Source organism: Zasmidium cellare (assembly GCF_010093935.1).
Source record: "Zasmidium cellare ATCC 36951 unplaced genomic scaffold M409scaffold_17, whole genome shotgun sequence".
Classification (NCBI taxonomy): Eukaryota; Fungi; Ascomycota; class Dothideomycetes; order Mycosphaerellales; family Mycosphaerellaceae; genus Zasmidium; species Zasmidium cellare.
This window is the reverse complement of record NW_022986961.1, coordinates 42,216-64,594: the sequence shown is the minus strand read 5'-3', so window position 1 is coordinate 64,594 and position 22,379 is coordinate 42,216. Positions and strand designations below refer to the sequence as shown.

General features: G+C 52.0%; 10 protein-coding genes across 10 annotated transcripts; 7 read left to right on the top strand and 3 right to left on the bottom strand.

Moving 5' to 3' along the window:
- Nucleotides 1–1,544: 1,544 nt before the first annotated feature.
- On the bottom strand, nucleotides 1,545–2,605 carry M409DRAFT_54510 (uncharacterized protein; the record flags this gene model as incomplete). The annotated part of the gene is made up of 2 exons (XM_033812730.1): nucleotides 1,545–2,456; nucleotides 2,522–2,605. 2 exons carry the CDS (start codon nucleotides 2,603–2,605, stop codon nucleotides 1,545–1,547), a joined length of 996 nt encoding a protein of 331 aa, XP_033667606.1.
- Nucleotides 2,606–3,112: 507 nt separating this feature from the next.
- Nucleotides 3,113–4,455, top strand: M409DRAFT_54509 (uncharacterized protein; the record flags this gene model as incomplete). Its single annotated transcript, XM_033812729.1, has 2 exons — nucleotides 3,113–3,332; nucleotides 3,395–4,455. The coding sequence occupies 2 exons, from the start codon at nucleotides 3,113–3,115 to the stop codon at nucleotides 4,453–4,455; spliced, it is 1,281 nt and encodes a 426-aa protein (XP_033667605.1).
- A 404-nt stretch (nucleotides 4,456–4,859) lies between these two features.
- On the bottom strand, nucleotides 4,860–6,170 carry M409DRAFT_22771 (uncharacterized protein; the record flags this gene model as incomplete). The annotated part of the gene is made up of 1 exon (XM_033806488.1): nucleotides 4,860–6,170. The coding sequence occupies one exon, from the start codon at nucleotides 6,168–6,170 to the stop codon at nucleotides 4,860–4,862; it is 1,311 nt and encodes a 436-aa protein (XP_033667604.1).
- Nucleotides 6,171–6,834: 664 nt separating this feature from the next.
- On the top strand, nucleotides 6,835–7,829 carry M409DRAFT_22770 (uncharacterized protein; the record flags this gene model as incomplete). The annotated part of the gene is made up of 5 exons (XM_033806487.1): nucleotides 6,835–6,873; nucleotides 6,926–7,177; nucleotides 7,240–7,268; nucleotides 7,322–7,475; nucleotides 7,536–7,829. The coding sequence occupies 5 exons, from the start codon at nucleotides 6,835–6,837 to the stop codon at nucleotides 7,827–7,829; spliced, it is 768 nt and encodes a 255-aa protein (XP_033667603.1).
- Nucleotides 7,830–7,871: 42 nt separating this feature from the next.
- On the top strand, nucleotides 7,872–9,052 carry M409DRAFT_22769 (uncharacterized protein; the record flags this gene model as incomplete). The annotated part of the gene is made up of 3 exons (XM_033806486.1): nucleotides 7,872–8,117; nucleotides 8,167–8,737; nucleotides 8,793–9,052. The coding sequence occupies 3 exons, from the start codon at nucleotides 7,872–7,874 to the stop codon at nucleotides 9,050–9,052; spliced, it is 1,077 nt and encodes a 358-aa protein (XP_033667602.1).
- Nucleotides 9,053–10,631: 1,579 nt separating this feature from the next.
- M409DRAFT_22768 (uncharacterized protein) lies at nucleotides 10,632–12,264 on the top strand (the record flags this gene model as incomplete). Its single annotated transcript, XM_033806485.1, has 4 exons — nucleotides 10,632–10,683; nucleotides 10,743–10,850; nucleotides 10,904–11,496; nucleotides 11,551–12,264. 4 exons carry the CDS (start codon nucleotides 10,632–10,634, stop codon nucleotides 12,262–12,264), a joined length of 1,467 nt encoding a protein of 488 aa, XP_033667601.1.
- Nucleotides 12,265–14,138: 1,874 nt separating this feature from the next.
- M409DRAFT_22767 (uncharacterized protein) lies at nucleotides 14,139–15,145 on the bottom strand (the record flags this gene model as incomplete). The annotated part of the gene is made up of 3 exons (XM_033806484.1): nucleotides 14,139–14,429; nucleotides 14,493–14,600; nucleotides 14,777–15,145. 3 exons carry the CDS (start codon nucleotides 15,143–15,145, stop codon nucleotides 14,139–14,141), a joined length of 768 nt encoding a protein of 255 aa, XP_033667600.1.
- A 785-nt stretch (nucleotides 15,146–15,930) lies between these two features.
- On the top strand, nucleotides 15,931–16,833 carry M409DRAFT_54504 (uncharacterized protein; the record flags this gene model as incomplete). Its single annotated transcript, XM_033812728.1, has 2 exons — nucleotides 15,931–16,103; nucleotides 16,158–16,833. 2 exons carry the CDS (start codon nucleotides 15,931–15,933, stop codon nucleotides 16,831–16,833), a joined length of 849 nt encoding a protein of 282 aa, XP_033667599.1.
- A 1,014-nt stretch (nucleotides 16,834–17,847) lies between these two features.
- M409DRAFT_22765 (uncharacterized protein) lies at nucleotides 17,848–19,197 on the top strand (the record flags this gene model as incomplete). The annotated part of the gene is made up of 5 exons (XM_033806483.1): nucleotides 17,848–17,949; nucleotides 18,014–18,047; nucleotides 18,115–18,203; nucleotides 18,258–18,995; nucleotides 19,048–19,197. The coding sequence occupies 5 exons, from the start codon at nucleotides 17,848–17,850 to the stop codon at nucleotides 19,195–19,197; spliced, it is 1,113 nt and encodes a 370-aa protein (XP_033667598.1).
- Nucleotides 19,198–19,699: 502 nt separating this feature from the next.
- M409DRAFT_54502 (uncharacterized protein) lies at nucleotides 19,700–22,310 on the top strand (the record flags this gene model as incomplete). Its single annotated transcript, XM_033812727.1, has 2 exons — nucleotides 19,700–19,948; nucleotides 20,022–22,310. 2 exons carry the CDS (start codon nucleotides 19,700–19,702, stop codon nucleotides 22,308–22,310), a joined length of 2,538 nt encoding a protein of 845 aa, XP_033667597.1.
- Between the last annotated feature and the right edge of the window lie 69 nt (nucleotides 22,311–22,379).

Here is a 22,379-nt window from a genome sequence, read left to right as displayed (position 1 = left end):
TTGAAGAGCACATAGCTCCAGTTCTACAATTCGTTAGCCTCTTGTAGATCGTTATTAAACAATCAAAACGCCAACGAAGCTTCAGGACACCTGCGAGAGTAAATATGGGTATCTGTAGGTAGAACAAGCCTCCAAATGAAATTTCCAGCGTCAGATATCCTTGTTTAAGAGGAATATCGTGCCGTTGATAAAGCGAATACTCCGTCTCGGCATAGTGCAACTCCCGCTAAGATTTTGGATTGGGAATGCTTCGCGATGGTTGGTAGCAGGTCTTAGCATGCATGGTTTTTTTGGCAGGGCAGAGAGTTGGGGCGTAGCGAAGGTTACGTGGGGGCGTCTAGTTAGCCAGTGAGCAAAGATGGCTTGCAGATTGAGAGTCTTTGTAGCGTTGGACTTGCCCGCTGTGGGTACTGGAGCTCAGCTTGGTCGATGACCAACGTCACACAAGGCTGAATTGACCCGACTTTCGAAAATTGGAGCTCGGTCGAATCAAGAGTTGGATAACGTGGGTGTGGATGAGGACCAGGACCTGCATGCGAGATGGTATCAATCCCTGCAAGCACGTTGACAAATGATCCTGCCTGTACCGTCGTCGGATCTCAGAAGAAGCGATTGATGTTGTGGATGTACTAATAAGATCCCAGGCGGAAAGGGAAGTGTTTACGTCCCTGGAACGTGTCATGGCATGCGGATTTGTTGGCCAGTACCCGAGAATGTATTCCCTCCCTTGAGTAATAATTGCTTGCTCTTCTGTCGCCGACGATCACAAGTATGGTTTCACACAAGACGCTTGCCCAGCGAGCTGAGAAAGGCCAAGCCTGTTGGTTTATACCCTGCCAATTGCGTTAGCTACATCCATCGCAGCATTTAACCCCGAAGATAGAATTACCAACGATGGCATCATCATGACCCATCTCGAAGTAGTCTGCAGCAGTTTCTCGCGTGTAAGCGAACACCACACCACTCCAATTCTCCCGCAGTCCCAGGCTTGGTGGTTCTAAGCCAAGGACTTTGCATGGGCAAGTTCTATATGCACCGAACTTGCAGATAGGATTCAGAGATGCAGTAGGGGTCTTAGCTTACCACTTAAGACTGATGTGCACACCTCAGGATGGTTCGGGAAGGACTGTGGCCCGTGGCATGTCGAGGACATATCCTTGTGGTTTATGCAGCAACTCATCTTTCCCGAAACAAGAACCCCACACCGTCGAAACTCGCAAGGCCACCTTGACTACCCTCGGTGTTCCGCCCAAAGTGGAGCATTCATCCCCGTTGCTCCTAAGCCGTCTAAGCAGCTTGGAGTGCAAGTAGCAGCGCGGTCGCTTGTCAAAATTCGGAGAGATAGCAGTTCGCTACGTCCCACTTTGAGCGGAACGAGGAAGATAAGAGGAAGCGATGAGATTTGGATAAGGTCAATTGAATCAGATCACGCTGCTGTTTTGTAGATTCGATTCGTTGGTATAGGACGGCATGGCAAGGAAAGGCTACTGACGCCTTCGGCACTCTTTGATTAGCCCGATACATCCGAGTCGTTGCGTTGCCCATTACATGCAGAAGTTCAGAGTATCGACCTTGACCGTGTACAGCCTCTCAGCGCCGATTCTGCCTTTTCCCTCCTTTTGAGCTTCCTCCAGGACCAAGGGAAGTGGCTCAGAGGCATTCAGATGTAAGCCGTTGAGCACACGATACGCAGGATCTGCAGCGAGAGCAACCATAACGTCTGCACACAGCTCTGAGGATTTCATCTTGATGTCGCCAGGTAAAGACGACATCATGGTTTGCATGACCGGGTGACTGATGCCCTTCTCCACTGTGATTGTCATGATCGAGTCAGCGTACTTCTTATTTGGATCCAAGACATACGTACATCCTTCGGTTTTAACGGTGCCAGGGTTGACAGCAAATGCCAGGATGTCTGGACATCCAGCAAACTGCATGTCTGCTGCCAGCACCTCTGTCAACTTGCTAAGTGCAGCCTTGGATGCACACTGGGCTGACAGAGCAGGGGCACACAGTGTCACCCCAGCAGCACTTGTATTGAGAATCACACCAGTTTTCCGTCGACGCATCGATGGAAGCACAGCACTGATCAGAGCAAGTGGCGCCCCAAGATTTATTTGGTAGGATTTCCACCATAGATCTGAGTCTGCGTCCTCTTCTTCGCCGAGCAGTCCCACGTGAAGGCCGCCAGCGTTGTTGATCAGAATGTCGATAGGTCCAAGATCTTGCTCAACTTCGGTGACAATACGTTTACCGGCGTCATTTGCTGTGAGATCGGCAACGATGGGAACTATGGTGCTCAAGCGGCCGCTAGAATTGGCCGCTGCATGAACCTCATTGACAAGCGAATCGAGCTCAGGCTGGCGTCGAGCGATTGCGGCCACTGAGGCTCCGGCAGCGACGAATGCTTTTGCGATTGCTCTTCCGATGCCAGTGGAAGCCCCCGTGACCACTGCCTAGAGAGCACGAACGAATCAGTACAGCAAAACTGTTGCAAAGAGCGAAAAGTGGCAATACACACAACTTTGCCCTTAAGAGTTCCCACATACTTGGCAGGGGCGACGGCAGGATATGAATCGTATACTTCAACGCTTCCCCAAGACATTCTCAATGGCTTTGGTAGACGCCACGCTCTATTCAGTGGAGAGATCCTTGAGGGATCGATCATACTTAAACTCCTGAATCTAGATATCGGGATGTATGCCGCTGCCAATAACCCGAGCTGGTGCACAAATTCAGCACACGGGTGAAGATGTGGTGTGAGATCTCTGTAACCCTCCGTTCAGCGACAGCTGCAAAGGTCTTCAGCCAGCATGGTCAGATTACGCTGTTCAGAGATCTTGCGGCTCGAATAAACTCAATTCAATTGTAGTAGTAGTGCCTTGCTGCTATGCATGACGTTGATGAAAGGGGCACTGACATTCACCGCCACTTGCGTTATCGATCCAGCCGTCCTCTCTCGGGCCGGATGCTGATTTCCTGCGACTGTAATCGATCACTGACGATCGACGTTTCGAATGTCGGGACATATGCCTGTGCTTCGAGTCCTTACGGTCACCTTCCATGATATAGTTTCTTGTCCAGGCCCCAGCATTGCATCTCTTCGAGAGTCATGGCTGATAAGAAGATCCTGATTGTTGGAGCTTCAGTTGCAGGGCCTATGGCGGCCTTCTGGCTAGCCAAGACCGGAGCAGATATCACCGTCGTTGAACGCCATGAAGCGATGCGAGATGGTGGTCAAAACGTGGACATCCGAACGTCAGGGGTGACGGTTGTCCAGAAAGTACCTGAAATGGAAGCACGGATTCGCGCTGCTGCAGCTCCACTTGAAGGTATTCATACGAATGCTTTCCGAAATGACTGAACTGGCCGAGCCTCTAACATAGTATATCAGGAATGAGTGTTCTTAGCAGCAAGGGCCAATCGATACTTACCATCAAATCGACTGGTGATCCAAAACAGCAATCTCTCATGTCCGAATATGAGATTTTTCGCGATGACCTATCGAAAATACTTTTCGACTTCGCCAAAGACCTTTTAAATGTTCGATACGTGTTCGGAGAGCAAGCGAAGTCAATGACACAGGACGAAAAGGGCGTCGATGTGGAGTTTTTGAACGGACATCTGCCCCAGTCTCGATATGATCTGGTCGTTGCAGCTGACGGCGCCACGTCTCGCACGAGGGCTTTAGCATTCGACTGCAAAGTGCGTGATCATATGAGTTCGATGAATGCATGGGCTGCGTACTCTACCATCAAGAAGGATCTTTTGAACACATCGAAAACAGGACAACTAACAACGTCTACACCTGGCAGAGGCATCATTCTACTACCGGATCATGATTCCAAACAGAACCGCGTACTACTTATGGGTTCTCACGGCTCCGATGAAACATCGATTATGCATTTATTCCGTCAGGCGGTAAAGGGCGGAGACAGGGCCTTGAAGGACTTCTTGGGCGACTTCTTCCACGGCCATGGCCGTGATGACATCCTAACAGCGGTCGAGCAATCGAACAAACTATATGCCTCTGAAGCTGCACAAGTCAAAGCCCCGTCTCTCTACAAAGGCCGCATCGTCTTGTTCGGCGACGCAGGTTACGCCGCAGGCCCAGTTGGAACGGGAACGAGCCTTGCCATCACAGGAGCGTACGTCCTGGCAGGCGAGATCAACAGTCATCCAGACGACCTCTCCACCGCTTTGCAAAACTACTCAGAAAGGATGCGTCCAATCATCCAAGACATGCAACAGATACCTCCTGGCTTTCCTGGCATCATGACTCCCCAGACTGCGTGGGGGCTGAGCGTGCGGAATGCTGTACTGCGGATCATATCATATATGATGCTTGCGAGTGAATATTGGCCGGTGGCAGCGCCACTTGGATGGTTAGTTGGGCTGTACGCAAGTGCATTTGGCAAGGACAAGTACTCTATACCGTACTACGCCTTCGAATGAAGCGAAGCGTCTTCGTCTTCTTTTCTCTACAGAATAACGTTCTTTCTCGTGGAGAGACATGAACACCTTCTCTTCTAAAGATTCCGCTACCGATGCGCACGGACGCCGTTGTCACATTTTGAGAGCTAGCATCGGCGAACTCTATATTGTGGCGCTGAGAGTCTCAACGTTGCACTCTATTAAATATCACAGCTTGGCTACTTGAACGACAGGATATCACTGTCCTGAATGACACAGTTATGGCTATAATCGTACACGACATTGATTGTGCGACGAAATGTCCTAGAGACTGTCTAATTACGTCAACCATCAACGTTGACAAAATGAATGATAATAAAACTAGTATACTCGTGTTCGGTGACAGTTGGATCATTGCATAAGCAACACGAGTAGGAAGTTCGGCATTACATCCACAGCAATGCATGACGACTCGCCATACCCCTCAGATCCGGCTCGAAAGGCATAGGCTCCACCGTTCCCATCTGGAAGTGGATCTCGATCTGCCAGGAATAGGTGAACCAGCAGAATGTCCAAACATAACCAAATACCCTCTCGAACGTGGTGAGTTCGTCGTTTTCATTTCTCCCGGTCACCGCTCTCCAGGCCCACCTCCCCGCGTCTTCCACACTGATAATGACGGCCTGCGACATGAAGAACCAGAAACTCCCCTGCTCATCCGGTGCAGCGCAGAAAGAGAACCACCAGTGTATCACCACCGATACGAAAAAGGAGGTGTAGAGCTTTGTGTATCTGCTAGCAAAGCTTCCTCTGCTGAGGTCCAGCAACGAGACCAGAAGATTTGAATAATTGTCGAACGTGTGGCGAAATAATTGGTGGTAAGAGTCGCCCCATACTGTTCGAACGCTCCAGCAGTCAGAAAACGGACCCCAGTAGGGTGGCCAGTCTGATGGGCTTTGCATTTTGAGGGCGAGTGTTGTGGCTGCAAGACCGTGGTATATGATCTTGGAACTGTCGATCATCCAGAGCTGTACTGACCAAGTGAAGAGCGTGTGTAGGAGCAATCTTTGCCAGGCTGGAGAGTCGTCTCTGCTGCGCATTCGGGTCTGCAGCGTGCCTGTGAAAGTCATTATATAGAGGTATACAGCATGCAATACCAAGACAGAGATCAGACGACGGAAATGGCGCACGGCTGCCTGGCCGTTCGATAGATCGAGGTCCGGGTTCTCGGGGATCTTCTTAATCTGCCAATTCCAGCCAATGCCGCGAAATGTGGTGAGCAGCCTTACGGTCCACCCCAACCTTTGTGCAAAGGTTGTGCACTCGGACAATGCCTTGCCTTGCAACCTGGAATCTTGCAACCTGGAATCTGTGGTCCGCTGCTCCTCGACTTTTTCCTTTAAATTATTTCTAGCTCTTGAGGAACCCGAGGACATGTATCGAGCCTCTTTCCCTGTAAGGTATGGCCTTAGGACCAGATGGTTCACAAAGTTGAGAGTGAGAACCAGAAACTGCATGGCATTGAAGTAGTCGTCCTTGACGGCCCCTGTTGTGTAGGCGATCCTGGAGAAAGTACTATAAAGCACTGCTGGAAGCACCACGAGCAATCTTGCCTGTTTTCCAACAGGGAGAGCGATGGTCAAGATACATATCGCCAGGTGGACTGGAAAATGCCATGCAGGCTGCAGAGGACGGTTGCCATAAGGTACGAGGCTGGCAAACAGTCGCTCTAAGGACTGCACCAAATATGTCACCATGTTTGGGTAAAGACCTTGGACTGCCAGAGATCCACGAAGTCCCTGAGAGACGAATTCTGACTGTGCGCGTGAGAGTGTTGCAAAGGTAAAGTTTTGCTGCAGATTGAAGAGACAAAGCGAAGACACTGATTTTGCCGCGTCCTGGCTTATCAAACTTGGGAATTGAACTAGCGAGGATGTACGGAAGAGTCTTAGAGTGACGCGAACCGTCTTGGTGGACGATGCCGGTAGAAAGTTGTTGATTCTAGGTGCTGCCAAACTTCAGAGGGATGTCACCACAACGCCAGTCGTATTTCGCTTTGTTGTCGGCCGCGATTGAGCACTTCTCTGTCCGTCTCGAAACCGTATTTTCCGACATGGCGGAATACACGTAGCCGCGAATCACGTGCAGTCATATCGCTAGCCGAAAGCCCCTATGTCCCGAACAGGAAGTTACGTTCGGTCCGATGCATCGGTGGAATTGTGAAGACTACTACTAAGCTACCCAAAGTCATCAGGAATGGATATTGTGTTATTGCAGGAATGTTCGGGCTTCTAAAACGTCAGTCTTTAAGTAGTTTCTTTGCACCGACGGCCGTGACTCCCAGCAACGATTGGACTTGCAAGCTTGTCTGACTAGTGACTGAAACACATTCCGCTCTCGTGCCACCGACAACCTCACATCATGGCTGGCGAAAAGCTTCGAAAACTCGTCATCGTAGGCGTAAGTTACATTCTTCTTCCGACTCCATGTCCCTGACTAACATTACACACAGGCGAGCTCTAAAATTGCCGCCCCCACGGTCACCCACCTCCTTGACACCAATCCCGACCTCCAGATCACGATCCTCAGTCGTGCAGTCTCCCGTGCAACCTTTCCATCATCACCCAGAATCACTGTCAAAAAGGGCGACTACGACGATGAAGAATTCCTGATTGAGGCGTTTCGGGGCCAAGAGGCCGTGATGATTGTGATTAGTATCTTTGCAATGGATGCACAGTACAAGTTGATCGACGCTGCGGCGAAGGTGAGTGGAATGGAGTGGAACGGTCATGGAGCAAGACTCGGAAGCGGCTGACTTGTGGTAAGGCTGGGGTGAAGTGGATCCTTCCCAATGAGTATGTTCTGGGCTCCAGCAATACCGACTGAGTCTGTTGCTAATTTGTATCAGATATGGGGCCGACAATGACAACCCAACATTCATTAAACTACACAGGGAGTTGACGACGCCGAAAGATGACGTTCTACGATATATCGAGAAGTTGTCAGAGACGTATACTGGTGTCTCGTATATTGCAGTGGCGACGGGGCCATGGCTGGATACGGTATGTTCTTTCCCAAAGGCTCTCACAGCGTGAAATTTATCAGTACCAATATGTAAACAGAGCATTAACGCCGTCCTCTTTGGCATTTCCATACGCAGCCGTACCTACACTCACTATCCCGATGCCGGCTATTTCTCTACCACAACCAAGGAACAAGTGGGTCGAGGACTGGCGGCCCTGCTATCTCTCCCCGTGCATCCAACCCCTGAAAGCGCTGGCCTCGACTCCTACGCCAACAAGTTCGTCTACATCGCTTCTCATCGTCTTAACCAAGATGATCTCTTTGCTGCTATCAAGCGGTTTTCGCGCACGAACGATGCTGATTGGACGATCAAGACTTCTACGGTTGCATAGAGAGAAGCGAAAGCGAGGAAGAAACTTGACAGTGGAGACATCATGGGCGGAGCGGATCTTGCATACTGCAACTACATCGGCGAAGGGCGAGGTGGCGACTTCGAACACAAGGCTGCACCAGACCGGAAGGCGTTGGCCTTGCAGTCAGGGGACTTAGACGAGGATGTAGCCGCTGCTTTGGCACATGTTGACTTGAGTTGTGCGACGCAGGACAAGTTGCCGGCACTTGCGGAGACATATGAGGCCATTGAGCCGAAGAAGTATGCTGGAAAGTTGGAGGGCAAAGTGGTGAGTAGATTGCTCTTCCAAAATCTGGGTGGTGATGCTGACCTTGTAGGCTATTGTGACCGGTGCATCGATTGGGATTGGAAGATCCATCGCCAAAGCTTTTGCAGCAGCTGGTGCGTCGGTTGCTGTTGTTGCTCGCCGCGAGCCAGAACTTGGTACTCTGGTTGAAGACATATCCGCTACACACGGCCACGGGCGTGCTGTACCCATCGTAGCGGATGTATCTTCCGACGGCGCAGCCAAGGATATCGTGGCCCGGGTAGAGAAGGCGCTGGGACCAGTCGACATTCTTATCAACAACGCCGGAATCAACCACATTGGTCTTCTAAGTGAAGAGGAGCCCGACGCCTGGTGGAAAGTACAGCAGGTCAACGTTCTGGCTCCCGTCTCTCTTTCTTGCGCAGTGCTTCCAAGCATGCTGAAGCGCAAGACAGGAGTCATCATCAGCACCAGTTCGTCTTACGCGGCCACAGCAGCGCCAGCCTTGTCAGCAAGCTCGACGTCTAAGGCAACTCTATCCAAGTTCCACGAGTGCCTTGCCAGGGAGCTGGATTTCCTGGAGGCATCCCAGAACATTGTGACATTCGCCGTTAACCCCGGAACGGTGATGACTGAACAGCGTGAGTATAACTAAGGATTTATATTGCAGCAGAGTTCTAATCTTGATATGTTTAGTGCAAAGCGGATTCCACCATCCGCTAATGCAAAAGCTCATGTCCGACGGCGGCTTCACAGGGGAATTCAAGATGCAGACACCAGAACTATGTGCTGATACGATGGTGGCTTTGGCGGCCGATCCGGCGTACAAGCCATTGACGGGACGTCACCTCAATGCTGCTCAGCGACTGCCAAGAGTGTTGGAAGAAGTGCAGAAGAAAGGTCAAGGACGGGTGGGTGCCGAAAATCTGTACTTGGTTAATATCGCGACGATGTAATTGATGATACACTCGCACGGCCACTCTGAGGATGGAAAAACGTAACAAAATGGTGTGGTAGGGAGATCTAGGTACAGCTGGCCACTCCAGATTAAGTTGCTTGCGTTTCCCGCAAGCTTAAGTACCAATGTCTGGCAACAGGACCTCCAGAGATGCGATGAGACTCAACTTTCAGTAGGCCAGCAGGTAGAAAGAAGGCCGTAGTTTCACCGCTCAAAGGAGATGCTATGTATGCAGAAGGAAAGTCCTCATTTTACCGCTTGAAGCGGAGACTGTCTATGCGGAATGGAGTATCTTTGACTGCTTTCTGAAAGTTAGAGAAACCAAAAACCCCGAATTTCCACTCCGGGCATATTGAAAATTATGCCAACGTTGAAGACGATGTAAGAACACAGTGCTGTGCTGTGCTCACTCGGGTGCTCACGAGCCGGCTGCCAAGCATGTGATTCTTGGCGCTAGCCGACCGCCTCCCCAAGCCGATCAATCTTGCCAGTACACCTTGAAGCCAATTCATGACAATCTTCTGATCTTTTTGAGCGTGAAAATTGACCCGGGCTCGGCATACATACTTTCCTCGATGTCGTTCACTTTTAGCTCTGATGTCTCGCAGGTAACAGGCCGTGTTTTAATGTGTTGGCTGCTTCGGCAGGACAAGAATAAACACTCGCAGAGCGTCATATGATGTTCTATCATTTTAAAGTCTGCATGTAAGGCTGCATGCCACGGATGCCAATCGAACACGATCCCTCGCTCTTTGAGCCTATCTGAGACTTGGTACGAAGCGTAGTCTAGCGGTATGACGGGACCAGGAAAAGCCGAAAGTGCGACTCCTGCGGTAGATTGTTCTACAATCGAGGTCGGAGGTGCTGTCGTACGAAAAGTAACGGCCTTTGTGCCAGTGTCTTGAGAGCGAGTCCGGATCTGGTCGTTGATCAATGGCTCGTAGAGATGAACACGGAAGGATCTGATCTGATCTCAGCGTCTGCCGAGCCGTCTGGAGTAACGATTGTCCCTGTGCTAGTTCTACCATCAGTCTTTTTCCCGATAGGTCACGTCTCTCCAGACGAAGCTCAATGCGAGTATCGGCTATGTCATGCTCTTTATCAATCCTTTCATTGAATTCATTTCTTCCACTGTACGAACAAAGTCTCTGCTGAATCAACTCTGTCGCTATTGAGCTGAGGTCAACTCACTCGGACAGTAGATTGTGCGAGATCTCTCACACATATCTCAATCTCATGGCTCCAAAGAGTTGTGACTCGCCATGCCCATTTCGTATAAGCTCTTGGGACCGTCCTCTTGTTTGTACAATCTTCAACGAAGGAACGTCTTACTTTCGTACGACCGACTTTACAAGTCTCCGATACCTATTCTCTTAGGCTGAACTGACTCTAAAAATGCTCTGGTGAGCTCAGACTACACCGGTGAGATATTCCACCGTCGGTGCCCACCAGGCCACCGATGGCCGGTACTGTAAATGGTTGATGTATGCGCTCATGTGCCTCAGAGCCTTTCCTTTAGCGACCTTGTTCGCAACGAAGGACAGCAGAAAGACACATACAGCTACTACCTATCCAAGATGTCGTCTGACCACAAGGGATTGAACTACGATGTGGTCATAATCGGTGCTGGTAAGTAACTTGTGCCAATCAAAAGAAAAGGTGTTGACGTTCCGACACACTCATCTCAGGCATAAACTTTGCCTATCGCTTGCAAGAAAAAAACCCAGGTCTCACCTACACCATTCTCGAGAGTCGACACGAAGTCGGCGGGACGTGGAGTCTATTCAAATATCCCGGTGAGTCTTCTCCAAGCCAAACCACTGAATCACAACTTAGAAGCATGGCATAGGAATCCGCTCCGACACCGACCTCTACACCTTCGGTTTCTCCTGGAGGATCTGGGAGATGAGCACACGTATCGCTCAAGGGCATTTGATTCGGGACTATTTAAACGAGTCTGCCCATGAGAATGGCATTGATAAGAAGATTCAATGTAATCGCCATGTCAATGCCGCTAGCTGGTCGTCTGCACAGCATGAATGGGCGTTGGATGTGACCGGCGGTGAAAAAGAGCGGATGGTGTATCGCTGTCGTTTCCTCATGCTATGCACCAGCTACTACGACTATAAGCAACCTTTGAACGCCACGATACCAGGCATTGAGCAGTTTCAGAAAGCGGTAGTTCATCCCCAGTTCTGGCCTGAGGGGTTGGATTACTCGGATAAACATGTTGTCATTGTCGGGAGTGGAGCTACGGCAATCACGTTACTGCCGGCTCTGACTGACAAGGCTTCGCATGTGACGATGCTGCAGAGGTCGCCTAGCTATTTGGTTGCGATTCCTCAACAGGGCAGTATCAATCGGTTGATTCGAAAGTGGTGCAGTGTTTGGGTACAAGATCGACTGATTTGGCTGCATCATATGCTGACCGCATCTTTCTTTGTGGGTCGTCTATGGTCCATGGTAAACCTGGTTGTTCTGACTGATATGTTCTAGGCTATGATCGTCTACAACTTCCCCTTCCTGGTTCGAAAATCTTTCCGCGACAAGACCATCGCCCAGCTCCCACTTACCGTCCCATACGACCCGCACTTCACGCCCAACTACGACATCGGGAAACAAAGAGTCTGCCTCTCCCCGGACGGCGACTTCTTCAAAGCCCTCCGAAGCGGCAAAGCTAGCATCGAGACCGGCGTTATTGAGAGTATCACTCACGACTCAATCAAGCTAGAATCGGGGAAAGAACTGCACCCCGACCTCATCGTCACAGCCACGGGCCTCAAACTCCAATTCGCAGGCGGGATGCGCATAACCGTCGACGGCGAACCCTACAACCCGCCTGAGAAATACACCTGGAAAGGTGCTATGCTCCAAGACTTGCCCAACTGCGGCTTCGTGCTCGGATACGCCGACGCAGCGTGGACGTTGGGGGCTGATGCAACCGCGCAGCTGATTACTCGGATCATCAAACAGATGTGGCGGGAGGGTGTCGTGGAGGTGCGGCCTTACATGACGGAAGAGGATCGGAGGAGCGTGAGACAACGACAGCTGTTTCGGTTGGGCAGTACGTATATCACGATGGGGGAGAGTGCGTTGCCCAAGGCTGGGGATCGCGGGCAGTGGAATGGGAGGAGCTTTTATCTAAAGGATATGGCCATGGCGTGGTTTGGGGATGTGAGGAAGGGGATGGTATGGGTGAAGGGTGTGTAGGGGATTCCGGATGAGCAGTCAGTGTGTCGGGAGGGGAAAACGTTTGGCGTCGTCGTTTATCTTGGTGATGGGAGCTCGTCCACTTGTCCCCTCTAATGGTGCGGGTATCCATCGCAGCGTATTCAGGATCCATGACCTGGCGTCTAAACGATAACGAGGAATGTAGCACTCTGAACGATCTCGAAACTCTCTCAATGTTCAAAGCCTTCGCTCCTTCCCAACATTCACTTCGGATGATGAGAAATTGCGCTAGCGTCAACTTTATTTCCAACGTCACTTGCTGTCGCTAGTAGACCTGGAGGTTATGCACTCGCCACGGGAGCATGTATCGGACGACTACTAAGCCTTGAGTTCTGAGTTGTTCACGAGCAATGGTAGATGCCCCAAGATTGTGCTTCAGCAGATGGTCCTGCCCACGGCCTTGGAGTGTGGGAAATCGCATAAGTTCAGGTTTGTATTGACTGACCGTGAACACAGATCCGAGTGTTTGTGATAGATTGCAATATGTATGTTGTCTTCATACAATCATTTCGTGGCACAAGTCAGCCAACACCTGCGACATTGAGCGCACGGACCAACTGCAGCACGGACCAGATTTGCGTGAATAATTCGTTCCCCGATCGCACAGCATTGTCAAAACGGTCAAAGCAGACTTCAGACAACTAGGTGCATGTATTGTAGGCTATTGGGTGTCCTTGGATCTGTCAGGACTCGATTTCGTGGGCGTGAAAATTCAAATCCTGGCAAAGCCGGCTGAGCCGGGATTTCTACCTCGGTACCTAGCATTGAGCTACATATTGTTAATGTTTTTTTCACTCTCATCCAATCAGGTAGCGGCCTTAGCTCAGTGAGTATCCACAACTTCCTAATCCGTGTGGTTCAGTGGCTAACAACTTCACAGCTTGGGAGAGCGCCAGACTGAAGATTCACTTCGGTTCTAGCACCACTGTGCGGTATCTGGAGGTACTGTGGTAGGTCTCGTATCAACTCCAACGCATTGAAATAAAGCTAAAAATCCCCGCGTTCGATCCACAGAGGCCGCATTCATTTTTGCGTTGTTGCCGTCGTTTATTATTGCTATTTGTTGTTGTGTTGTAGAGGGATTGAGGTTCGGTTGGGTTCTGGTCGGGGAAGCCGAATTTTTGTTTCGGGGCGGGGAAGCGGGGGTCGGCGAGGACGGGGACGATGAGGGATTTGGCGGAAGGTTTGGAGGAACGTTGAATGATGGGGTGTGTAATGGAGATTCGATTTGGAGCGGCTCGAGACGATTTTCGTTTTGTTTGGTTGGACTTCGATATTTTTGCTTGGAGGCGGGGAAGCAGGGGTCGGCGACGACGGGGACGATGATAGAATTTGGCGGAAGATTTGAAAGAACTTTGAAGATTGGTCTGAGTAATAGAGAGACGATACTAACAGGGTCGAGCCGAAAATTTCGTTTCTTCTGGTAGAGCTTCGATCTCAGTCGGAGTATGCGAACTCCGCTATTGACAGTACTTTGACAGCCTCTCGTTCGGCCTGCTAGAAGCGATGTAGCAGCAATTCCACCTCGAGCAAAACCGTGGTCGTCGACGGCTGGTTTACTGCAACCTCCGGAGCTCACAGCCTACAGCCTTGCGATCTCAACACCCATCTGTCAAGTCAGAGCGACTCCAACAATCTCTAATCTACATAGTCGATTGAATTACATTGCTTAATCATGATCTATAGAAGTTGGAATCTTGAATGGATTGGATTCTGGGGTCGTATTTAGATTCAATGCAAATGATCTGAAGATTCAACGAGATTTCAATGGATTTATAGATTCAATCCACCGCCGAGTCTAAAAATGAATTGAATCCAAAATCCAACCTCTATGTCGACATAAACATAAAATCCTAAACATTCCACCCCCCATCCACACTCCAAACCTGCCCAGTAACATACCCACTCTCCTCCCCCAACAAAAACACCACCACAGCCGCAATCTCCTCCGGCAAGCCCTTCCTCCCGAGCGGCGTGGCCTTAACACCGACATCAACGGCGTCCTCGCGCCCTTTCTCGGCCGTCTGTAGCATCGGCGTGTCGACGTAGCCGGGCGCAACGGCGTTGATGCGGATGCCCCGGGGCCCGTAGTCTTTGGCGCAGACCCGGGTGAGGCCGACGACGGCGTGTTTGGAGACGCCGTACTGGGGTGGGGGTTAGTGGGGTGTTCTTTTTGGTGGGGAGGGTGGAGGGGGGGAGGGGCTTACGGCGGCGGAGTAGGGGAGGCCGCGGATTCCTGCTATGGAGGCGGCGTTTACGATTGAGGAGCCGGGTTTGAGGAGTTTGAGTTCTTCTTTGAGGCAGTGCATCATTCCCTGGGCACTTGTCAGTCATATTGCAAATCTCATGAGACCTTTTGCTGTTTTCATTCGAAGGGGACGATTTCTCCCCGTCGTTCTCGCAGGCAGCTAGATCTGCAATGAACACTCTCTCGCCTCCACATCTCGAGTGACGATAACTATACAGCCAGAACAACAAATCTTCAACATACCGTCAAATTCACCCACAAAATCCTCTCCCATTCCCCCTCATCCTGATTCTCAATCGACCCACTCCCACCTCCATGCCCCTCCCTCACATCACTAATAACGCCCGCCATATTCGCGGCTCCGTCAAGTCCCCCAAACTTCTCGACGGTCTGCTTCAGCCAGTCGTGGACCTGGTCGAGGTTGCGGATGTCGAGGGCGTAGACTAAAATTCCGTCTGAGCCGAGTTCGGATTGGAGGGTGTTGAGGCGGGCTTGGTTTACGTCGGCGATGCTGAGGTTCGCGCCCCGGCTGTACAGGATGTGGGCGAGGGAGAGGCCGATGCCTGAGGCGCCACCGGTTATGGCTATGGTTTTGTTTGTGAAGGTGGACATTTTGTGGGATTTGTTCACGCGAGAACGCTGATGATATGTTGGGTAAGGTTGCGGTGGCTTAGAGGAGAAGAAAGAAGATCAAATAAACATCAATGAGAGATTGAACATTAAAGAACTTCTGTTAAATACATACCTACGAAACCAACACACCACTCTCGGCATCCACGTCGTTCACTATCCGAATGTGGAGGTCCCAATACTGGCTCATTCTCGGAAAATACAACGTGCCATCCTAGTTCCCACGCCTCACCCCGCAACTCTTTTCTTGTGGCTTTGTTGGAGTTGTTCGGTTGTGCATTTCCACGGCTACTACAGACGGAGCTGCAGTCTGCTTTATTTTTCGCGCTGGCATTAATTGTCCTGTTCCTGACAAGACATATTAAAGTCTTTCGAGGTTCGTTCCGATCTGTCTTGTTGCAAGGGGCCTTTTTGTCTGGCCAAGATCTTGTGCCATGGTGTTGACGGTCTGGCGTTTCCCGTGCGTCGCAGGATTTGCCGGTAGGACTTTCACACGCCGGGCCTATATGGAAGTCTTCGATATCTACCAACCCAACTCGATGTGAAGAAGAGAGACCAACGACATACCGAGGGAAGATGTTGTCGTGGAAGAGCTTCTCCTTCCAGCTAAGCCTTGATCTAAGCGAGAGATTGCCAAAAGTCGACGCCAAAGCCAATCTCCAAATCGTGACGTAAGGATCTCGAAGTCGCGCCATTGCGAGCAAACACTACTGCTGTTACTCTCCTACTATGCTTCGTCGCCCCCCTTTCAATGTTCGCATGGAGGCATGATTCTACGGTCATGCGTGTTGAAACGGACAGCAGCACAATGCTCGCACCTGGAATGGCCTTCGAAGCGGCCGTTTCACGCCTCCGCTGGACGACGAGATGACTGTGGCATGCCCAACCACTATGAGACGCTGGAGGTGTCGATACATGCGAGTCAGAAGGATATCAAGAAGTGAGATATATTTGATGTAGGGCATGTGTAATGTAGGGGCTGACTATTGGCAAGACAATTCTACAAACTTTCCAAGGCAAACCATCCTGATCTGCATCCTAACGATCAGTCTGCCTCCCAGCGATTCGTGAAGATCAGTGAGGCGTGGGCGACGCTGGGGTCGCCGGAGAAGAAGCAGCGATATGACAGAGACTTTATACGTACACAGCAGGCACCATCTTCGGGAGGACCAGTACCTCACGGCAGTTTCTCTTCCTCCAGCACCACCGGCCCCGGTGGCCGTCCAGCAAGCGGATTGAGTCGCAGAAGGACACAGTTCCGCGGCCCACCACCCTCATTCTACCGAAGCGGAGGCTGGGGCAAACACTCCGAAAAGCGAAGCGAACACGCCTCCAAAGCCTCCCACACCAACGAAGCCCAAGGCCACTCCGCCAGCGGCCCCGCAGGCCCAGGGATGGGACCGAGCGGCTTTGCGATGGGCTTCGACAGCGACGTGCCTCACTTCGACAACCGCGCGCATACACAGACGCATAGCGAGATCGAGCGGACGAGACATAAGGCAAGGCGGAAAAGAGCCGTGAGGGTCGAGGAGCCGGAGAGCGTGGCGGGGAATAGTGTGCTGTTTAACTTTTTTGTATTGACGGGGATTCTTGGGGTGGTTGCGGGGGTTGGGAATGCGGTTTATGGGGGAAGTGGGGGGAGGGGAGGGAAGAAGGATGGGGAGAGTTAGAGGGAGGGGAGGGAAGATGAATGTCGATAGGTAGATGGTGGAGATACCCTGAGAGATGTACACTGCGTGGCACACTGCGTGGCATGCTTTGCCACCTTCATGAGCAGAGCTTCGCTATTGAGATGCATGCTTGACTTTACGCACGTCAGAAAATAGATGTTTGCGTAGCTAACTTGGCTTGGCTTCACATGAAAGTACATGTACGAAGGTACATGAAGCTTGTGGCGTCAACGTACGGATGAAATGAAGAACACAGTCTGAGTGACTTGTTTCACACAGAATATCGATAGACGAAGGCAGACAAGTTTCATCATCACCTGCTGCAGATACGCTTGAAATTCTCCTGAGTGGTACGACAGCATCAATCATTCGTGAGCCTTGTGAATAGAAGTGCATTCTATCGAGTAGAAGCGCCTATTAGAGTTGCTAAATGTACGAATAAGAAAGTTCACTTTGGTCGATCAACACGTGAAAGTATGGATCACGTCTGCACCCATCCTACTGGCCGCCATTGCCCCTTTCTGGGAACGGATGATGATGTGTGCAACAACACGTCCCCGGGCAACTGCGTTTGCTCTTCTTTGTTTGACGTGGCCGGCGTCTTTGACCGCAAGAACCCGACACACCCCATCCCTCAGCCACTTCAGACGGATGGAGAAGTACAGCTGCAAATACCATGGCGATGGCATCGATGCTGTATAGCGAGTCGGAACTGCGCGATCAATCGGTGAGTCTTGTCCTGATGGCGGCATCCTGCCTGCGGAAGACGACCGCCGGGGTCAGCCAATGGGGCCGTGTCTCCGCCGCCTCGTGCCCGTGACTTCGGGAAGCTTAGGACTGAGCTGGCTGGCTTCAAATGTTTTGCTCCTGACGATAAACAATCTCCAGATCTCTCTCCCATCACCCACCACACCCTCCAATCCCGCATCACCCGAATCGCACGGTCGATCTAACCAGACTTCTTGGATCAATTGGCTGCTACCCGCATCCTCACCACCACCCACATCCGCCAACATGAGCTTCACCGAGAGAGCGGCTGAGAAGGCCGCGCCATCCGCTGTCCAGGTCCTTCTGCCCATTCCCGCCTTTGGCGACTTGGGCAAATCTGCCAACGATGTATGGAAATCATGTCAAGATGGTGGAATTTGAATAGCAGCGCCGGTTGCTAATGGAGGGATAGCTGATCAACAAGGACTTCTACCACTTGAGCCAAGGTCAGCAGAGCTTGAAAACAGCTCAATCAAGGTCAATCGCGCGCAGAAACTGACAGGACGTTCCCAGCGACCCTCGATGTCAAGCTCAAGGCTCCCAACGGCACCAATGTCACCGTCAAGGGCAAGCAGGGCTTTGACGGCGTGACCAGCGGTTCCGTGAGTCCAATCACTTCAAAATCATTTCCCTTCATTCACTGACCATCATCACAGGTCGAGGGCAAGCACACCCTCAAGCCAAACGGTACGCGCAAATCATCTCCTCCCTCCTCAGCAAAAGCAGCGCAAAAGAAGGGCACAGGCTTCGTCAAAATGTTCCAATTCATGCAGCAGCTGCCTTCACCCATACGCACCTCTCTATATCTTTACGCAATCACCACCCCCAATGGCGCAGGCACAAACAGCAGACTAGGGCTGACTTTTCGACATTCTAAAGGCGTCACCATCACCCAGGCATGGAACACCGCTTCTCTCCTCGACAGCAAAGTCGAGCTCGCAGACGTCGTTGCCCCTGGCGTCAAAGTCGACGTCCAGAACCTCTGGAACCCAGCCAAGCCAGACGCGGCCGCCCAGAAGCTCAACCTCGCCTTCAAGAACCCCAACGTCCACTCCCGCGCCTTCATCAACTACGGCACAGCTAAGGGCGCCATTGACGCGGTTGTCGACGTGACTGCCGGCCACGAGGGCTTCCTCGTCGGTGGTGAGGCTGGCTACGATGTCCAGAAGGCCGCCGTCACCAAGTACAGCCTCGGTATCGGCTACCAGAGCCCAACCTACAACGCCAGCATTGTTGGCACCCAGAACCTGAGCATCATCGCCGCCAGCTTCTACCAAAAGGTCAACTCCTCCGTCGAGGTTGGCGCAAAGGCTGGCTACGATGTTCAGGCACAGAAGGCTAGCGGTCTTGAGCTTGCGTCCAAGTACAAGCTTGACCAGCTCTCCTTCGCGAAGGTAAGAAAAATGCAGTCTCAATACGCCGTTCAGATGGCTAATAAAATTATAGGCCAAGATCAACGACCGTGGTATCGCCGCCCTCGCCTACAGCACCAAGCTCAACGCCGGCACCACCCTCGGCCTCGGTCTCTCCCTCGACACCAACAAGCTCAACGAGGCTGGCCACAAGGTCGGCACCTCGCTCACCTTTGAGGGTTAGATTAGCAACTTGCAAGCAAGAGCAGAGCGATGGAGTAGGGATGCGTGAGTTGTGATGGCTCATATACCCCCGGTGTGATTGATGCATGGCTAGTCTCTCCACTAGATTTTGCTGTATAAACACTTGTTTGAGTATTGACATCGTCTCTGTTGGTTATACTCCCATGTGGGGTGTTTCTTCGCTGTCAATGTCTGTAAGGAATCCGTCACTTGGACAGATCATTTTGTGTATTCATGGCAGATAGCTGTGTCTCGTCGCTGCACATTCGCGTTCAAATGCTCTGTCACATGTCTCGTTGATGCTGCCGTAAACCTGTGGGACAACAAAGTGGTGGGAACAGCTTCGCGTGGGGCCAGAACGCGATGACTTCACTTGCTTCTGACGATCCGCCCACCAGGTAAACAAGAAAACCTGGCCTTAGCAACCACTTCTTGGATTGCAACACATCAATTCGAACGACCAACAATTCAATCTCGACTATGCCCTAGACTGCCCCATCACAATGCAAAACGGCAACATCCTCCAAATCCCCTTCCGCCGCACTCACAGCCTCCGCCTCTCAGAAGCCATCCGACAATACATCTCCACCAAATACGACCAGCACCCCGACACCTTCGCCCGAGACTTGGAGATCATCGACCAGCTGCGCAAAGATGCCGTCAATTCGTTGGAACCGCACAGCAGCGGGGCGAAGAGGATCGAGCAGTATGCGGCGCAGTTGGTGTGGATGGGTGGGAAGTTTCCTGTTGATGTGAGAGGGTTTTCTTCATACATGTTTTACGAATAGGGAGGGGGATGTAGGGGCTAATGAGATGTTTATCTAGATAGGCGCAGACTTCACCTGGTATCCCGCTCTCGGGTATAACACCAACCGCGTGCATACCGAGAACAACATCCGCTTCGAACTCGCCAATGTCCTGTTCAACCTCGCTGCGATGTACTCGCAGTTGGCACTTTCCTCGAATCGATCGACGAGTGATGGGCTCAAGAGCGCGGCGAATTATTTCTGCTCGGCTGCGGGCGTGTTCAAACACTTGCGAGAGAATGTCATCCCCGACTTGAGAAGTGCGCCGCCGGAAGAGATGGATGCGCCGACGTTGGAGGCTTTGGAGGCATTGGTGCTCGCGCAAGCGCAGGAGTGTTTCTGGCAGAAAGCGGTGAAGGATGGGATGAAAGACGCCACGATTGCGAAACTCGCGGCGAAAGTCAGTGATCTGTACAACGACGCGAACGAGTGGTCGTTGAAGACGGATAGTATACGGAGCGAGTGGATCCACCATATGAATGCGAAACACCACCATTTCGCGGCCGCGGCGCAGTACCGTGCTGCGTGCGATGCGCTGGAGAAGAGGAAGTACGGGGAAGAGGTGGCGAGGTTGAGGGATAGTTTGAACTGCGTCAAGATTGCTCTGAACGAGCCGGGGATCAATACGGCGGTCAAAGGGGATTTGAATGGATTGAAGAATCGGGTGACGGAGGATTTGAAGCGGGCGGAGAAGGACAACGATACGATCTATCTCCAGCCGGAGCCTTCGAAGAGCGAGTTGAGGGTGCTGGATCGGGCGAGTATGGTTACGTCGAGGGTGCCGAAGGAGGTGTCGAATTCGCAGGAGATGCTGGGGGAGAAGGGCGAGTTGGGCAAGCCGTTGTTTGCGAAACTTGTGCCTTACAGTGTGCATGTGGCCGCTTCGATTTATGCGGATCGGAGGGATCGGTTGGTGAATAATACGATTATTGCGGAGTTGGAGGCCATGACGCAGAGGATCCATGAGTTGCTTTCGAGTTTGAATTTGCCGGGGTCGCTGCAGGCGTTGGAGAAGCCTCTTGGATTGCCGCCGGGATTGGCGAGTCATGCCGAGGAGGTTCGGCAGGCGAATGGGGTGCACAGACTTCATGCTACGATTGCGGATACCGAGAAGCTCAAGGCGAGCAATCGTGTTCTGTATCAGGAGGGGATCGATCTTTTGAGGACGGAGGCTGGGGAAGATGAAGCAGCGAGGAGAAAATATGGCACGGATCGATGGTCTCGACAGCCTGGCAGTGAAGTCGTGCCGAAGCTATATCAGCAGATCAACGATATCGATGGATACTTGAAGCAAGCGGATAATTCTGATAAGCTTGTGCAGCAGAAGCTGAAGGAGAATGAAAGCTTGATTCGATTACTGGGCGGCACGGATCGGGATCTGGAAGATTATGTCCCTTCGAGTAGGAGGGCGACGATGACGGCGAAAGTGGAACGAGAGGCGAATGCGTTACGAGCGTCGCTGAACGAGGTCAGTCGGCTTGAGAGTCGGCGGCGGAAGAAAGTCGAAGCCTTGCGGATGAAAGCGAAAGAAGATGATGTGAACCCCGACTTACTCAAAGAAGCCAGCAGACTGGAGCGCGAATACCCCATGATGCCCGTGCAAGCCTCGCAATTCGAGAACCTCTTCGACGAACGTCTGAAAAAATACGACACCGACCAACAAGATCTCAAGCGCGAAGAAAACGAACAACAATCCCTCCTCAACCGCGTCACCGAAACCAACATCTCCTTCCAAGCCGCCAAGCGCGGCGACACGTCCTCGAAGGAGCGCGAAACCGCCCTGCAGAACCTGGAAAACGCGTACACGGCTTACAAGGAGATCATGCGGAACCTCGACACGGGCCGGAAATTTTACAATGACCTCGCGGCCATCACGACGCGGTTTCGGGATGATTGTCGGAATTTCGTGTATAGTCGTCGGAACGAGGCGCAGAATTTGGAGAGTGATGTTAGTACGGCGATGGCGAATTTGAGGTTGAGGGAGAGTACGCAGAGGGAGTTGTTGAGTCAGAAGGAACAGCAGCAGGCGCAGCAGCAGAGGGGTTCGTCGTCGAGGATGGTGGTGGAGGAGCCGATTCCGGCGCCGACGCCCCAGAGGGTGCAGATGCAGGTTCCGGCGGGGGTCGCGGGGGTGCAGAGTCCGGGGCCTGGAGCGGCGACGACGTGGCAGGAGGGGATGCCGATTGTTTTTGGGGGTGGACAGCAGCAGGGGGGTGGGAGTGGAGGGGGAGGGGGAAGTGGGAAGGGCGGTGCTCCTGGTGGGGCGAAGACTTGGGATCCGAGTTTGGGGGTGCAGTTTGGGCGGTGATACCTAGGTAGGGGTGGAAGGGGGATACGGAAGAGGAATGAGGACCGTACCCTTGAGGGATTCATCACT